The sequence below is a fragment of the Natator depressus genome, chromosome 9, assembly GCF_965152275.1.
Source record: "Natator depressus isolate rNatDep1 chromosome 9, rNatDep2.hap1, whole genome shotgun sequence".
Taxonomy (NCBI): domain Eukaryota; kingdom Metazoa; phylum Chordata; order Testudines; family Cheloniidae; genus Natator; species Natator depressus.
The window spans coordinates 89,674,115-89,692,898 of record NC_134242.1 but is presented as its reverse complement, the minus strand read 5'-3'; the positions used below and the strand labels follow the sequence as shown (position 1 = coordinate 89,692,898).

General features: G+C 41.8%; 1 protein-coding gene across 1 annotated transcript in view; it reads right to left on the bottom strand.

The window, feature by feature from the left end:
• NRK (Nik related kinase) overlaps positions 1 to 18,784 on the bottom strand; it is a 122,690-nt gene that overhangs the window by 8,192 nt on the left and 95,714 nt on the right. The window contains exons 24-29 of the mRNA XM_074962591.1: positions 18,457 to 18,615; positions 15,382 to 15,525; positions 13,413 to 13,547; positions 9,975 to 10,075; positions 8,356 to 8,505; positions 5,851 to 6,010 (exon numbers count right to left, since the gene is read on the bottom strand). Of these exons, the coding sequence (XP_074818692.1) occupies positions 5,851 to 6,010; positions 8,356 to 8,505; positions 9,975 to 10,075; positions 13,413 to 13,547; positions 15,382 to 15,525; positions 18,457 to 18,615 (849 nt within the window). The remainder of the gene's footprint in view (positions 1 to 5,850; positions 6,011 to 8,355; positions 8,506 to 9,974; positions 10,076 to 13,412; positions 13,548 to 15,381; positions 15,526 to 18,456; positions 18,616 to 18,784) is intronic.

Genomic DNA, 18,784 nt, shown 5'->3' with positions numbered 1-18,784 from the left:
GCTCACATTGTTTAAGACAAACACTAACTAAATATGTTGCCTCATGACTCGATCCTGCAAAACCTTTACTTGCTCAAGTAGACCCACTGGGGACACTGGATCTGGTGTTCTTTATATAGAAGCTTGGTAGAATTTGACTTTTCTTAAAAAATTTTTTTGATGGATAATATTGATGCTTATTTTAAGCCATTTTTTCAGTTTTTGTAGATTTAAGTGTTCACAGCTGTGGAAATTATGGGAGGGTTAGACAAGAATTATTTAAGGACAGCAGCCGTTGAGATTCAAAAGTTAAAGCTTTACAGTAGTTAAAACATAAATTGTCACCATCACATGTCAAAGTAAATTTCCTTAATCAAACTCTAATACGTTGTCAGGCAGCATTTTTCTTACTTTGCCTATCTGGACATTTCAATGATCACCAGTGGGACTATTTTTTTGGGTCAGTTTGTGATGGTGAAATCGATGTTCACCAACATTTACAGACAAAAATCTAATTCTTCCATGTCTATTTACATACACACAAACATGCATAAACAGAGTTAACCTTGAAGAGAACTGAGTTTACATTTTGATTGTGTCTTCTAAGTTAATCGCTGGACCGCCAAGGTTTCCTTAAGCAGACATATTTCTAGGACTCTGCATTTCGGATGGGAAAGAATTTGCCCTACTGGGGCATAGGACACTGCCTTTCACATTTAAAAGGCTACAAATGATACAGTTGGATATGTTTTAGACTCACATGTCATCTATTTATCAGCCACCAATTTATTACTGTGTCCCAAATTCTGTCTTCAGATACAAGGATAATGGCATGCATGTATCTGACGACAACATTTAGAAGTACATAAATTAAAAAGCTAAACCCATTGCAAACAAGGGTGACAAGTTCTGCCTCTGCCTCAGAGGAAAGACAGTATAATCCTGTTACTAAATCACAGCTGAGCAGGTTTCTGGTTACTGCCTGTTTCCCTGTGAGCCCATTATTTCCTTTTGGAAATGCAGCATATACTCAAAGAAGGGTCATTTGTACAGCACAGTGGAAGCCTGCCATAATATTCCCTTAACACCTGGCAAATGGCGTAGAAGTTAGCACAGAGCTCAAGGAGTTCACTCCAATGGGAGTTCAAATTCGGCCGTTTCAAGGAAAGCCATGAAGTTAGCGTACATAGGCATTTCCAAGGTGAAAACACATTATTTATGCTCTAGATATCCAACATGCAGAACAGGCTCTTCTTCCTAACGATGAAATGTTCTTTCATTAGACTAGAATGCTGGTGCTGTGAAATTATCTAGAGAAAAAGCTTTTGTAGCTTCACCACAAACTCCCATCTGTCCCACATTGTTCATGTGAGCGTGCTCTTGTCCTGGTTTGGTTGCACTGCACAGGTTAAGGTGCGCATGCTCTGACATGCAGCGTGTCCCTACCAAAACAAAGTTACACACAACTTAGTGTGTTTTAAATAAAACTTTTAAAAACACGCAAATATCTATGTATCTATGTTCCAAGCTTCTAGGCTTATAGTAGCTGCTCATTCCTCAATCAATAGTTGAGTGTATATAAATAAAACCCAGGGTATTTTGTGGTTCCACCAAGGGTACAGGAACAGCTGTAAATGAGGTCCAAGCCATAGTTTTCTTAAGGACAATAAGAATCACTCTGATATGAGCAGACTATTTCTTTGCATGAACTGGGCTGCAATTATTTCATGAACCAATAAAGTGTGTTGACATAGCAAAGTCATTATAAGATACTTTGGCTAGAGTGCTTCATTTCTCTGCACCAACATCCTTTCTGCTTCCCAGTAAAGGACATCCAAACCACTCCCAAAATCATGTTTTTAATAATTTTTACTAACATGAGAGGACAAAAGTACCCCCCCATCTTATTAACTGGATGTTTCCTATACCTTTTTAAAAATCTTGTGTTATACAAAGAAAACATGCTCTCTCTATTTGTGTGTAGCCCTACATATTTGAAATATCTCACCAATTAAATATAGATAGAGTAGCTCTACAATTTTAATTTCCCACTGGATTTCAGTGTCCTCATTCCAATTTCTGATTAATGGACTGGCCACACAGGTCCCACCCGAAAGACTACAAGAGGCTGCTATTTTTAGTTTTCCTGCCCTAGAGCCGTCAATTATATTGCAAGCATTTGCCACCTCTCTCAATCACTTAAGATAATCTAATAAACCAGGGAAGTTTCCTATCCAAAATAATTTTGTTAAAGAATGAGACCATATATTAAGAATCAAGCAAGTGGCAGCTAGCTAGAACCCTGAGTTAACACACAAGCCTTTCACCTCTGAAAAAACAAGGTCAAAATTCATAATAGGAAAATCGTCAGTACAGTTCATACAGATTGTTGTCAAAACGTGGTTAAGTGTAGAAGTTTCAAGGGAACAGGCTCTCTAGTGAAACTTGCAAGTTCTTCTTAGGTTTAGCCAAGCAAGAAATGTGGTGACCTGAGCTTCGCTCGTAATTTTTCAATGCTTTTGGCCTGAGGCAAGAATTTCAGAGGAGCAAGAGTATGAGTGAGCATTGGTGGGAAATGCACGCTTAAAATAAAATACTAAATGGGGCTCTTCGAAGCCCCCGAAGTTTAGGATTTGGTTTGAGCTGGAAGTCAAGGCTTGGGTCAGTTTGCCTCTAAATGAACTCTGACTCCAATCATAAGTGGAACATCTGGTGCCACGTGACAAGACCCCTGTCAAACTTGTTACGATTGACAATATCTGCTCCAAGAAGCCCTGGGCTGGGATAGTCAAGAGCGCTGCAGACAGTGGCGTAGTAGTAATATTGGAAGTGTGGTGGCCTAAGGTTGACTGGAAGAATTGTTTGGAGGCCAGTGGCTGAGCCCTGGCCAGCGGGAGGGGAAGTGAGAAAGAGTGCCTTCCTTCCAAGGATAAACAGCCCTGTTTGTCTGCATAGCCCTTGGTGGTGGTCTGTGAAGAGCTGGTTAGTCCCCCAGAGCTGTGTTCTCCTTGCTGTTCCTGGCTGTTAAACTCCATTAAAAGAAGTTAAAAATCCATTCAGATACTCTCCTGGTGTCACTTTTTGCATGTAAGCGGTTCCTGTGGACACCCAAAGGATGCTGTGTGATTGTGAAGGGGAGGGGAGGTGGTTGTGAGATCCTGAATGGGAAGGGGAATAGCCACTGGGCAATCTTTCTCTCACGATGCTATCCACCTGAAGAAAAAGACAGCGCACCCCTGCTCTAGTGCACAGCAGAGCATCCTGAAGAAATGTCAGCTGCCAAGGGCCATTTCACTAGCATGAAGCTGGTGTAAATCTGTTTAGCTCCGCTGACTTCAGTTCACACCCTTGGGGGATCTGCCTTGAAATCCCAACCTGTGACAAAGGAGTGCAGTCCCCATGTATGCCCAGTACACAGTAGATCTTTACAAGCCACCAACACGTTTCTGTGGGTTCGCTATCTCAGCGCTTTAAGCAAAGAGGGAGGGGGATTTGCAAAGGCACAATGGGTATTTAGGCACACAACTGCCATTGACTGTTCTTTGTGCCTTTGAAAATCTCCAGCCGACTCTGGATTAAACAGGAATATTCTTGTAGACGACTATTGATGCCCAAAATCACAAACTCCGCATTTCAGAGCATATCGTAACAGTTGGCATATATGCAAACCTTACACCAACTAGTTTTCTGAAGCTAAAGGTAACAAAACACTTAGTTCCTTATATATCTGCCTCTGGGGCTCCCTCTGTAATTTTGTCTGGTCTTTGTTCATCCTCTAAAAGGAAACACCTTGGGACAAGGACTATGTCTTGTACAGAGCCAAACACTGTTGGCACTTACTGCACATTCAAATAATACAATCAGACAATCTCATAATAGCTACAAGTTCATTCATGCTTTAAAAATCGTTAGAGACAAGATCCAGGAAAATGTCTGACACCACAGGATGGCAAATGAAGCCAGTTTTAAAATTTTGTTGCTTTCCAAAGGGGGAAAAATGAGTGCAAACCAATGGAGTGCATTTATAGGAAGAAGAGACGAGAGCTTAAATATTTAAGCTGATCATATATGCACCAATGTTACTTTGGAGGAAACATTAAGATTGCTTTTTAAACTGTAATGTTATGCCCTTCTTGAGAGCATGCAGTTCCTATTTAGGCAAAAGGAATGTACTTTCCATAGCATCACATCTCCTGCAGGCTGCTGTCTCCATTTTGCAATCCAGCTTCCAATTAGATTCAATACTCACAGATAGAACTTTTCTTTTCCTAACCATACTGGGTAATGGTTCTCTTACCAGTGATTGTTTCACACTAACGTTAGAATGTGGGCTGTAGATGCTCAGTGTATCCTACGGCGTTAAACATTAATACAGCATTGAGGCGGACGTACTTGACGTGTTGTAATTTTACCCTACAGCTTAATATTTGGGTTGGAAAGTGAAGAGGATACTATTTGCCAGAGGAGAAGGAATGTACAGTATCTAGTCTGTTGCTATAGCTGTGTCTAGGCTGGGGGTGGTGGTGGTTATAGGGGTTGTTGGACTAGCTATGTTGGTCAGGCATGTGGTTTTTTTCACACCCCTGACCGACATGGCTATGCAGATATAAATGTAGACCAAGCCTGAAGCGATGCCTTCACTAGAAATGCTGCAGCTGCAGTGTCGACACTTACTACAGCGAGAGGTTCTCCGGTCACTGTAGTTAATCCTTCTCGCCGAGAGGTGGTAGCCAGGTCGACAGAAGAATTCTTCCATCCACCTAGCACTGTCTACACCAGGGTCAGGTTGGCTTAACTAAGTGGATTTTTCACACCCCTGGAGCAATGTAGCTGGGTTGACCCAACTTTTTAGTGTAGACCTGCCTTTAATATGTAGAAAAGTGAACTTATTCCTAAAATGATTCCTAAAGTGGTTTTGCTACTCACAGCAGCACAATGAATATGGTACCATGTAGACATCTGAGATCAAGATAGAGGTGGGTCTCACGCTCTCAAGGGTGGCTGGAAGCCCTCTAAAAAAGATGGGCCTCTGATGTAACTCTACCAATTTCATGGAGTAACTCCAGATTTACACCAGTATTGAGAAACGAATTAGGTCAATTTTGCTATGATTTGCTTGTGACTTAAAAAAAAAAAAAAGATGAAGAAAGATAAGAATTCACAGAAATAAAAAGCCAATCAGGTGAAATTTACAAACGCAAAAACCTGCTAGAGGTGGGTTTCCTTTGTTCTTAGTTACAACGTTAACAATTGGAAACCTAAGAGAAAAAAACCAACCTGATAAAAAATAATCGGACCCCCCTTTTTAGCATTTGTGAGGCCGGATGAAAAACATGGATAGCCCGACAACCCATCTAACGCTATATCTAATCTGTTGTACTCTGAATGGATGATGATAAAAATAAAGGACAATTTGATAGGATGTTATGTTTATAGACCCATTAAATTACTGTACTTTCTACATATTATTAATTTCTATACAAAATACTGTGGATATGAAAGATTCAAAGTAGGAAACAGCCGCACTTTTTCATTCCTTTGTAACCCACTAAAATGATTACCAGACACAAGAATATACCTATTGGAAGGCCTGCATCCTATTATACAAACTCTGACTCTGCAGTAAACCCTTTGTGGCATAAACACCATGAAATGAATACAAACAAATGCAGAGACCCTTTTATAATCATTGATTGGCTCAAGAATGTACAGAAATGCACATACATGTATCTGCTCATTAGAAATCTGTTTTAACCAGAAATGGCTTAATGTGCCACACAACCCCTTTCAGGTGGACACAAACCTAATAACAAACTCAGACTTCATACAACAGAATCTTACATTCAACACAGTGCTGTTTTTCATACTTACCTACAGATGCTGGCATTTCTCCCCACTGTAAAACAGTTTCCTTTGTGAAGTGCCCATATATATCAAGGTAGACTCCTTCATCTTCATAGGTGAGTAGAAGTTCTGTTCCATTGGTATTAGGGAGGATAATAATGGCATGTGGGTGAATAGTCCCCTGGATCTGAAATTGGATTTTATTAAGATTTATATCAGAAAATGGACTGCAATTTTAGTGACTATATCAATCTAAATAGCTTGGCAGAGCAAAAAAAAAACCACCTACTCATCGCTCACAGAAAGTAAATACCTGGTTTAGGATGGGCTATATATTTTGCTAGCTGAAAAGGGATATTATATTTCCCCCTTTAGATATTATTATACTAGGTTTGTATAGAAGTCACTGTTCAATTTTTCACTTTATATTTACAAGTATTACTTGGTATAAAGAAGCCAAGGAGCATCTGAGATACAATGAGATTTATTGGCTTGTTCACGAAATGCTGGTATATAAAGTGACAGAAGGAGCGTGAGCCATACTTTAATTCAAAGATGATTTTAGAAGAGGATGGAAGACAACTTACTCAACTTCCCTATTCTAGGAACCCAACGCTTCCATTTTCTGTGATACAGACTGAGCATAACTCATGAGCTAAAACAATGATTCATTAGCACTTTTGATGACAATATTTATGGTAATTTGAAAGAATCACCTGAGCTTTCTAAATGTGAACATCTCTGCAAGGTCTTTCCCTGCTTCGCATACAGTGTCCTTAAACAAAGAAAGTGCTACTCTAAATACTATTGGGTTTACATTTTACACCCATGCCCCAGGAACGATGCATTGCACGCAATAAAATAGTCCAACAGCAGAACGGGACCCAGAATCTCTCTCACACCAGCCAACACACTTCCCAAGTGAGAAAGGATTTATAAGAAGCATATAGCTATGGAGGTGGGTTTTTATGGAAAGTACTTTCAGACAAAAAACAAAACAATAACTAAGCATTTCTAAAACACTAACAGGATCTTTTCACTTTACGTAAACAATGAAATATCCTTGCAATCAGCATTTCCACAGGAAGAGACAGACAAGTGGAGGGTCATTTTTCACAAGCCAATAACACACATATCTTTTCTTTTTCAGCCCAATACATTTATGCACATGGTAATGGCACAATAAACAGAAAAGAAGCCCAGAAGCTGTACTTGCCGAACTGAATACACTCAGGCCAACCACTTGAGTCCGTGCTTCCGCAACTACTATCCGTAACACCAAAACAGGTATCCAGAGTCGCAGAGCAATTTTAATGCGTTGCCTTGGTATTCTCATGAGCAATTGAAGCAGACGAAAGAGAGAGAGAGAGGGAGGGAACAGGGGAAAGAGGGTACAGAAAGCAAGCGTGTCTCAACTCAGTCTGTTAGATTAAAGTAAGTCTGGGCTGCCGACACTGAAAACCAGCTTGTGATAATTATCGTCTATGAGACAGTCCCTAAAATAACGATACAGCCCACTGTAGCAGCACATTTACTTCTGATCCAAGGCTCCTAAGGGAAAAAGTATTTTTAGCACACGCTGACTTACGGTGGAAGAGTGCACACAAAGGGAGTCACAGCTCTTCTACAGGTGCCCCATATTCAGGGTGTTCACTTGGGAAATATCTTTCCTGATGTACATCATTATATCTGGAGTGTGTTGCAAAACTAAATCATTTAAAAGGGTTCACCTTGTCCCTTGCCTTTTATCTATTGTGCTAATTATCTCTTTGACGAGAAATCATTTGCCATGCTTAGCAACCAAATTACACGTGCAGTGGGCAGGCAATCCTGGTTAAACTTATAAACTAGTATGAACTTTGAACGGTGCCATAATCAAAGAAGCGACTAGCTTTTAGATGAAAGAAACCACTTTATGCTATGTATAAAAATAACATGGGTCTTTAGCAAGTGGATCAATAGAAATAATTGTTTTCAACAACTAAATATCTACATAAGTTACGTTTTAATGCAAATGAGTTTACAAAATGAACATCACTGTAACTACTAGAATTACTGCACTGGCATAGTTTGGTGGGCACTGCTTGTTTGGATGCCTAGGAGTTGGGCTGGTCTTCAGCTGGGTTTCCAGAGGTAAGACGCCATAGGAGTGGGTTTCTCTGTGTTGGAAGATGCAGGGTGAGGGGTGGAGTACATGTAAAAAGTTCGGAGCACAGACGATAAAGTTTAGATCTGGAATCAGATCTCCCCAAAGTTCAGGTGATTTGCTTAGGCTCATTTTGTAGTTAGACCCCAATCCTGCACAGAAATCCATACTAGTGGACCACTGTCTCTGCCCAGAGACCTACTGTGAGCACAGAGGTGTCTCTAAAGTGTTTGAACACGAACATTTTGTCGGCTAGCCTAAATTATACATGTTCTTAGAAGATAACCTAGATCCAAACCACTGATCTAGTCACCATTAACCTATAGCCATGAGAAATAAATAAGGAAAGAACTCAATTATTTCAGCTTTAGGAAGTAATATCTTACATGAGTTGGCAAGTACAGGTCATACACAGACCCAGAGTCCACATCGATAGCGTGAAATCCCACTTGCGAGCCATAGATCACTTTTAATCTTTGTCCATTTTCAACTGTCAGGTCAACTGACAGTGGTTTGTGATGAAGTGAAGTGAATGACTGGAAAGAGAAAAGTCAGATAAAATTATAAACACATTATGAATATAGTAACTGATACCTGAGTCGTCGGTTTCTGGGTTTGTTATTTTCACATTTACAAATATGAACCTTTTTCAATATTTACTAGAACTCAAAAACTGAATGGCTATTATATGTCACATTTACTTCAGCGTCCCTATTCCTGTGGTACGACGGAATCTTATCATCTTCCTTTTTCAACTCAAAGGTGCAAGTTACTGAGAAGTGTAAAAGAATAACAGAGGAAGGTGTGAGGATAAACATACCAAACCCTCAAAAGACATTGGAGCTGTAAATATATTCACAGGCAGCACTTGATATCTTGACTCTAGTTTATTGTAAATTAGTACATTCAATGATATATGAGTTAGATATGGAAGACAAAGGAATTACTACTTCTAACGTATCTTGTAAAAATGCATCCCTACACCAGAAACAGGGTCAAATTCTCTTCTCAATTACAACTGTAATCCCAATGATTCTATATCTAAGGGCAGAATTTGGCCTTACAGCTAGTATCTGTTTACCTAACTCAGGTGATTAGGACCACTTAAGTCTATGAACTGCTGGATAAATCAAACAAAATTTGGTCCCTTACCTGAGCCAGGCCCTTTTCTAATACTTCAGCATACTTATTTCATTTCTCTGTTAATCAAAGATCTGAATTTGCGATTTCCTGTCTCAGAGTAAACTTCTGCTTCAGTCAACTTTCTACTGTTTATTTTGGATGAAACCCAAAAGTTTGTTCAGTCTCTGTCACAATTATCTTGATTTCAAGGAAAGGTTTAGGTGTTTCTTTCCTCATACTTGAAATTAAATTTTGTTGACAGTACCTTACTGATTTTGTAACCTAGAAGCTGAATTATACAGCTGAGCACGATTGCCATCAGTCACATTTCTGTGCTAAATTTGATAAATTTCGGCTGACATCTCCAGAAGTGCTCAGTGCTGGCTATATTCTGCTCCCACTAAAGTCAATGGAAGCTTTCTTATTGACCTCAAGGGCTGGGATTTAAGGATTAAAGAATCCTAAGGGAGTGAGGTATCCAACTCCTAATGACTTGCATAAGGTTCCTAACTCCTTTAGGTGCCCTAACTCCCACAGATTTTTATAGGGTATTAGACCAACGCTGAGCATTTTTGAAAAGCCAACTCTTTGGAATTTCCCCCCCTTACTTTTGGGGCAGTTCATTTGTTTGTGTATCCAAACACATATTTTAGACAAGATGTTGCAAACAATTAGTAAAAGCACGTCTGCAATGTTTAAGAGACAATTTGACATGTGGCATTTGCATGGTGAGCAAAATGATCTAAATTAAAAAAAAAGTTTACTCATTTACTCCTAAATTAAAAATAAATGTTACACAAAGCAACAAAATCTGGAGCAGTCGGTGGGGGATAAAACAGTGGGTGCTAATGATACCTTTAAACTGAGATGAGGTCTATCTTACCTTAAAAGCCATAAATTTGTGATAGGGCTTTGGAGCCCAAGCATACACCTCCACTGAGCTTTTCAACGCAATAACAAGAAATTTGATTCTCTCATATTTCACTACAATACAAAAGGAACAATTATTTCCATTTCAGATGGCCCATACAAATCAAAAATACTTCGAGTTCAGATTCTGATGCCCTTAAACGCACCCAATAATTTCAATGGGACTATTTTGGGTTTCAATGAAGTCACACAAATGAGGGTCATTCTTGTCAGTTGCCAGCTTGTGCAGATCAAGGAGTGACTGGTTCACATTCTTTTCCAAGGGGCTGTTCACTGAGTAATGGTATTAGAAGTTGGTCCTTGATATTTAACAACTTGTAAATAATCTCTCCTTTCCTTTAAACCTTCAGTTCAATGACTTTCAGTAACACAGCCAATGCTTATTGTTATTATTAATATTTATTATTTATTTATCACCCAAATGTATGCTAGCTACCTTACATACAATCAAGACAGGTCAGTGCCCTAAAAACACTCGATCTAAGGCCCTGTTCCTGAAAGCACTTTTGTGTGTGATTAAGTTACTCACATGCATAAATTTATGCAAGATTTGGGCTTGTGTGGTCACTATACAGACCCGAGAGAGGAAGGAAGCAATGCAAAATTATTTTATTGAAGTCTAAACTTGGGCCTATACCATTATCTACTGCTCAAATTCTTTACAAAGATGGTATTTTAAAGATTTTAAACTGAGGCACAGAAAGATCTGTGCAGTGTTTGCAAGCAGTTCATTAATAGTATTTGGTGATGGGACGTCAAAGCTTTTAGACTCAACGTATATAGGTCGGAGGATAATTTTCTGTTCCTGGGTTGGACAAGAAACTCTACAGTCAGATTTCTGGCATGAATGCTTGACATTTATAATATTGATACCTTGTAACGAGGGCCTGATCCAATGCCCATTATTGGAGTCATTCCATTACCTTCAATAGGCACTGAGCTGGGCCGTTAAAGAGCACCTTTGTTGTACAGCTCTCAAAGCAGTATAAAAAAATTAATGAATTAGTCTGCACACCACCCCATCAGCTAAGCAAGTCTATTATTCCCATTCTCAGAGAGGCTAAGGGCTCTATCGTGGCTTTATGGCAATGGCCATAAGACACCATCCCCCTTCCATACTCTTTTGGTTCTGTTTCTTATTTATCTGGTTTTGTGTGGGTATTGCAGGAGTGCATGGAGTCCCAGGCCCATCATGCAAGGTGCCGTACAAACGAATAACAAAAAGCTTGCCATAATGGTCTCGATCATCCACTATTGCTTCTATCCAGCGAGATGGCCTCAAATCGCTGCTAGAGGCTGGGGAAATCATCAGACAAACAGCTGAGCAAACTTTTCCATAGACAATTGCTTTTTGAAAGGATTTGCTGTCAAACAACAGACCCCCGTCGGCATTACTTAGCGATGCTATCAAGCACACGTTGTGATATCTTCTAGGCTACAAAAGGAGGGCCAGCGGTTTGCTGAGCTCCTTCACGGAGCGCTAAAGGCTTTATTCTCTTCTCAGCATGCACGTTGGCAATTAAATCCCCACGCATACGGGCAGCAGTGGCCTCCCCATGTGTCAAGCTGAATGAGCATTTCAGAGAGGAGCAGCTTCTTTGAGCTGGTTAAACTCATGTTGGGTTTATGAACAGTAAACGCAGAGCTGGGTACTGAAAATTAAGGTTTTTTTGGTCTGTTTTATTTTAATTCTGCCAGACATGAGCATTTCCCTCAGAAATAGAACACGCCACAAGGGTATTGCTTTCCTACACATTTCTGCCTTGTTTTACATTCAGTGTCTGTGTGGCAAATTACAATCAGGTTCTCTAAAAGAGATGCAGGTGTTACACAAGTTAGGTAAGAATCATTTCTGGGGGGAGTAAGGGGGTGCTCAGCACATGCCGCTCAAACGGGACCATTTCACACTGGCACAACACATAATGGCAGCTCGGTGAAGGGGCGAGGCTGGACGAGGATGGAAAACTGATGAGAAAGGCCAACCTGGGCAGAGAAAATAAAAAACAGCCTTTTCTTGCTCTATACAGGAAAATGCCCGTAAGGACAAAGGTTAGAATACACAAGGATTTGCAAACAGTGAAATAGCAGCCGCTGCTTGCCCAATGCAGCAAAGCAACAGAGACAATCCCTGTTTATCTGACTGTGGAGAGAGAGGAATATATTGCATTTTGCTGAAGGTCAAAGTTGAGAAGCCAGTTTAAAGGGGATGCTGTCTGCAAAGTCCAAGGGCATCCGCACAACTCCTGTAGACATGACCACATTTTGGTAAACTGGAAATGTCAAGGTGCAGGGAGGCTTTTTGTCTGAGGTTTGCAGGGGGTTCTCTAGAAGTTAGAGTTTTTCTGGCTCCCTGAGAGTATTTGTATGACCATTTTGTCAAATTACTTAAGTTATTTTCTATCTCATGCCCATCCTCCCAGAAGCTGCAAACAAGTGTACATTTACACATTTATGAATACTTTTCTTTACAAAAGCTAAAAATGAGCCATTAGAGTTGAAAATAAATCCAGTTGCACTATAATTACAAAGAAAATAACTATAGGTTCACGCAGATCTATTTAGCTTTCTGTCTCTGATTTCATTCTAAACTATGCCAATTTTTAAAGCACTGTGTTGTACAAGCAAAGCAATAAAACAGAATATAAGGCAAAGACCTCCCCATCCCAACCACCCATCCACCCACACATTAGTTTGCTATATTGCTTGGGAAAACACAACTGTAATATAGCATCTTATAATACCGTCAAATCTATTTTATGTTCTGCTACAGCATGCATCACTGAAATATCTTAAGTGCTAAAGTAATAATGACTGTCACACACACTGGTGTTCATCTTCAAAGGTGCTCTATGCAGAAGCCGAATAAGAGCCAGATGATATTTCAGCTATGGTCACAAATACATTTTACTGCATACTTAAGTAGAACGTTGATATGTATATTTAGGGCTTATACAATATAGAGACAGGGACGAATTGTGGGACACCCATCCTGATCAATTACCTGCAGGCATCCCATTGATACCATTACCGTGCAGGTACTCCGGGCCAGAAGAGGAGACTGGTATGACGGAGGTGAAAGATGTCACTAACAATGAGGATGCCAGCCAACCCCAGAATGCTGAAAGCACCGGCTGAGCAGAAGAAGCGTCCTGCCTTTCAGTTCAGCCAACCCTTGCAGTGAAGAGTAGTACACCCTGCTGGCAATGGCTGCAAAGGGAGGAGCAATGTGGAATTAAAGGGAGAGGGGCGTCCGTGATGTACTGCACGCGGGTGTGAAGAAATGACTAAGTCCAGGTATAATTTTTCAATAAGGGTGAAGGAAAATGTGGCCAATACGTGTGATCAGATAGGAAAGGACGACTGCGTAGGGCTGCCTAGGAACGAGACTCACCGACTTTGTAGTGCACGCAGCCTTCCAGGTCTCCCACGGACACCCAGCCTTGCCGCTTCTCCACCTCTGGATCATTGCGCAGAATCTTGTTTCTCAGCCAGGATAAATAATACACCCTCAGCTTATTCTTTTTGCCTGACATACATAGATCAGAAAAAAAAAAGGCATCACATTTTACTTCCGAGCAGTACAAATCTCTTGAATTCAGCCTCAGTGATTGTTATGACCCAGAGTGCAAAGAGACTTGTGTCGTTTCAGCGAAGTCACGTGAGACATGAGGCCAGCAGTGCAGAAGAGGAGACACCATGTGGTGCCGATGTCTGCCACGGCACTGACACACCGACTGTATTGTGGCTCTTGCACACCTGTATTTATTTTTTTCTCTTTTCCCAGTCTTCAGACTTCACACAAAGGTTTTCCCTTACACCCACAGAATGGCTGCCCCTAGACCCAGGCCTGATGGGAGAGTAGAACATCTGACATCAGTCTGAAGGGAGGATTACAGATATTATCTAGAAAAGCCATTCTGGATGGGGGAGCTTCGTCAGTTCCAATTAATTGTCAGCCTTCATTGTAGGCACCTATTTTCTTTTGATTCCCGTTGGAGGGTGTGATGCGGTGCCCACCCTACACAAGCCCTGGAGAGGTTAAAGGGCTCGGCAGGCCAATTAACTGCCCAGGCTGCACCTGAAGAAGAAGACAGGCAGCAGGCCACTAATTGGAAATTATCTCAGCTGGGCAGGAACAGGAGGGGGCTGTATAAAGCCCAGAAGCTGACAGCAGCAAGGGGCTGGAAGGAAGTAGTTTACAATCACTACCTGGGAGGAGAGAGGTTGGACTGGCAAACCCAGAAAGAGGGGGAAGCCAGATAAGGAGGACGAAGCCCAGGGAAACAGCAGCAAGGGGTAGGACTGTACAGACCTTGGCTGCTTGTCATAGGATCCCTGGCCTGGAACCCAGGGTAGAGGGTGGGCCTGGGTTCCCTTGCCAGCCACTGGGAAGTGGCGCAGTGCGTTGGCGACACCAGCCAGCCAGCTGGTCTGGAAGGACTTTCATTTCCCTGGAAGGGGAGGAACTTAGTGACCTGGCTGGAGGGCCAAGCCACAAACAGGAAGCTGCAGCTCCGGGAATAAGAGGGGCCTCAGAGTAAAAGAGATGATGGGTAGCAACACTGACAGAGGAGGGCAGCGCCTGGCAAGAGCTAATCCCCAGAGCCACCAGGAAGAGGCGCCACCAGCAGTGAGTGAACCCTATGACCGGAGGGGGGGGCATTATTTCGTAATTCGTTATCTCAAGAAGTCTTTTTAATTTTGTTTTTAGACCTATATAAGGCAAATAGCAATCTAGATTCAAGAGACAGGCTCAAAAGGGATGCTGCGTCACATGGAAAGTCGGAACGAGCGAATCTGGGAAGCACAGGCTTCAGCTATGCCAAATGCACTGTGTCCAACCTGTGTATAAATAGAAGCCATTCCAATCTTCCCATCAAGGGCCTGATCCTGTGAGGTGCTGAGCATCCTCAGCTGCCTTGGCAGCCAATGGGAGCTGAGGCCCTCAGCAGCTGCAGAGTAGGGTCCCACATGATTCTTTTGCCCTCTTGCCAGCCATACATTGATGTGATTTAACAATGTTTTGGATGGAAATCTGCTTAGAGCGATGCTCACATGTTATACGAGCAATTAACCAAACACAGACTTCCTTAGCAGCAATGGAATGATGTTTTAAGCATTCAACACATTTTTATATCCCACAAACCATTTTATACATTAAGCATGTAATGGCATATCCCAAGTCACAGACAAATCTGGAAGGAGGATGCAAATATTGGAGATCCAAAGAGTGCTTTCCTATTAGCAAAAATAATTGTCCTGCTTTGTCCTACAAGAGGAAAGTCTATAACCGAATTCATAACCTAATTCTTCTTTATAATTTATAAAGTGGGTCAGATACTTTTAGACACTGAACAAACCTGATATGGTGATTAGCACATTGAGTCCTTCCAGAACATCCATTTGCTGGAATCGTCTCCTTGTGATCAGTGAGTAAACCCTTCCTTGTCCACTTCGGTCCAGCAGCCATAACCCATTCTCCGTCCCCACCAGTAAATTTACTCCTGTTAGTACATAAAAACCACTGTCAATTATTTACTGAGTCATAGCATATTTCAGCATTAATTGCTTATCTATAACTGACTCTGCTTTGGACTTCCTTCTCTTAACTGCCTCTGATATCTTCTCTGGCACTATGCAGATGACCTCGTGAAAAGTGAATTACAAAATTCTCACCACTTCACAATGCAATAAAACCCCAATCCAGCTAAGTACTTAAGTGCACATGTAATGTTAAGCATGAGTAGTCCCCCTTAAGTCAACGTGGATTTAAACTGCTTTGTGAACTCAAACTGGTTTGTGATCCCAAAAGCAGACTATGAATATTTCAAAACCTCCAACTCCACTAATGCTCCTGCGTTATGCAGGAGGTCAGACTAGACAATATAATGGTGCCTTCTGACCTTAAAAATCTATGAACCAACTCCAACCTCAAATTCAATGAGGGGTAACAGTCCCAAGCACAGGGCACACTAGAAAAGGAACAAACGATGCTAGGAAGTGGATTGTTCAGGAGTGAAATTTTCCGTGTTTCATAAAGACGCTTTCGAATGCCAAATTAATGGAGTGAATCCATCTGAAATCTAATTATTCCCAGCGAAGTGAAGACTCCAATGGGCTGCTGACATGAACTGACACCCACTGGATGGGGATTCAGTTTGGCTGGAGTGATTGGTAAGGTTCCTAATCAGTATGTTGTAGTGGAAATAAAACAGCATAAGGTATCACACTGCACAAAACCATCGTTTCTACTGGCAATGCTCCGATGAGGACCTGGCGTTGTTCAACCTCAGTGTACATGTAATTACAGACTTTGCTATGCTGTTCTGTTCTTAATTTAAAATCTTGGCCTCCTTTAAACATGCATTAAACAAAACTGAAGCTGTAAATGGGAAATCCGCATTTCCTTTGGATAGCGTTTCCCCTATTTCATTCATTTATTTTGTTTTTCATGCGAGACTCAAGCTGACTGGAGATAAATATTTTGTCAGCTCCACAGAGCTCATCTTCTTTCTTCTCCTAAAACAGATGGATGATTAAAACCATTTCAGAGCGAAGGCACTAGGAAATGCGGGCCCTGTCCACAACTGGGCTAAAGTGGAGTAGCTCCCCTGGAGTCAATAAATCTATGCCGATTTATACCCACTGGGTTCTCTCTGTACGTGGCTGATCCTGCAAGGTGCTGAGTACCTCTTGAGAAATCTGTAGGAGTTGAGGGAGTTCAGCCTCTGAGAGAATTGATGTCTTGATTTGTTTTAGCTTCTAGAGAAGATTCCCATAGAAAGACTCTATGGCAGAGGTTCTCAAACTGTGGTCCGTGGACCAAGCTCCATTCAGGTGGTCTGTGGATAGTTCCCCCTAAGGTGCGTGCCTGGGCGGCCACACACAAGAGAATGACGGGCCACCCACCTGATTAGTGGAGTCACGCAGGCGTGGCTCCACTAATTAGATGCCTGGACCCTGGAGAAGACGCACATGTAAGGTGAGGTGGTGGCCTTGGGGAGGGAATAGAGAGTAGGTGGGAGGGGGCAGTGGGGTGAGAGGAGGGTGTGGGGGGAATTTAGAATGTGCAGGGCTGCAGCGGCCAGAGAAAGAGGCCTGTGGCTGCTGCGGCGGGGAGAGACCCCCCCCCTCCTGCCCAGCTCCAGCTCGGGGGCTGCTGTGGTGGGGGAGAGAGGGAGAGACCCCCCTCCTTCCCAGCTCCATCTTGGGGGCTGCTGTGGTGGGGGAGAGAGGGAGAGACCCCCCTCCTTCCCAGCCCCAGCTCGGGGGTTGCCGTGGCAGGGGAGTGAGGGCACATCCATCACATTAGAAAGGTAAGACTACTGGTATTAAAATATGAGTTGTGTGCTTTTATTTGTAGAACCAAAAAAGTTAATTATTATTAAGGTTTTTTATGTAGCGCTTTTATCCAAAGCGCTTTACAATAGTTACCTAGTGGTAAAAACAACATTTAGAAAGAGCATTAAGTTGTCTGCCGAGAACCTCAGCAATTTTCAAGTGATCCACGAAAAAAAAAGTTTGAGAACCACTGCTCTATGGAATATGTAGCGTGTGTGAGGGGATGGCTTAACCCAGTGGTTCTCAACCAGGGGTACACATACCCCTGGGGTCTTCCAGGAGGTACATCAACTGATTCAGATATTTGCCTAGTTTTACAACAAGCTACATAAAAAGCTCTAGCAAAGTCAGTACAAACTAAAATTTTAGACAATGACTTGTTTAAACTGTTCTATGTACTCTGCACTGAAAGGTAAGTACAATATTTATATTCCAATTGATTTCTTTTATAATTATATGGTAAGAAAGAGAAAGTCAGCAATTTTTCAGTCATAGTGTGCTGTGACACTTTTGTATTTTTATGTCTGATTTTGAAAGTAGGTAGTTTTTAAGTGAGGTACGCAAGACAAATCAGACTCCTGAAAGGGGTACAGTAGTCTGGAAAGCTTGAGAGCCACTGGCTTAACCCATTCAGCTTCAGGTATGGCATTATTTCCACTCCCCAGAACCTGAAGGATAATTTGGCAAAGCTTGGCACGGTCAATTCAGCACTTCATTCAGCTAAGGAAGATTCATAAAATATTGTGCGGTTTACTGTGTGGGAAATGTTCTGGCAAGGCCTTAAAAACCCAGGTCCTGATGCTCTGGAAGGGCATGATGATCTCTTGGCTCTTTCAGTGAGAAAGATTTTAATTTAGTGCCTTCATCAAAATGTCCTCCTACCCTGTTGCACAGAATGTTCTGCAACGGAGATTCATCTGGCTGTCACCTTCCACCTCGAAGGTGGCTTCATTTAAGTACCGCTGTAGGTAAATAGTTAGTCACTTTGCGATGAGGTGCAATACAAATGCAAAATCTCAGCATAGCCTATGCTGTCAGAAACATGCTGTCCCTGTTTTCTAACTAGACAGATGCCTCTTTATTTCTAAGCTTACCCCACAGAGCAGCACACAGGATCTCTGAATTAAATTTCTTCTTGTATTTGCGAATTTCTGGACTGTCACTCTGTGGCCGGATATTTGTGGGGTTGACATTGACAACAGAGCCTTTCCTTGCATTCCCTCTTCTAATAGGCTCTGGTTTGGGGCTAGATGCTGGAAGAAAAGACACAGAGAGTCATCAAAGATGTAAGTGTTTGGTCACACCCCACACATGACTTGTTTATTGCAATTTGAAAGCAAGTCCAGAGAGCTGCATGTTTCAACAACACCCAGGGAATAGTTTCTGCAAAACTTAACGTAGCATGAGGTAGAACCATATGTC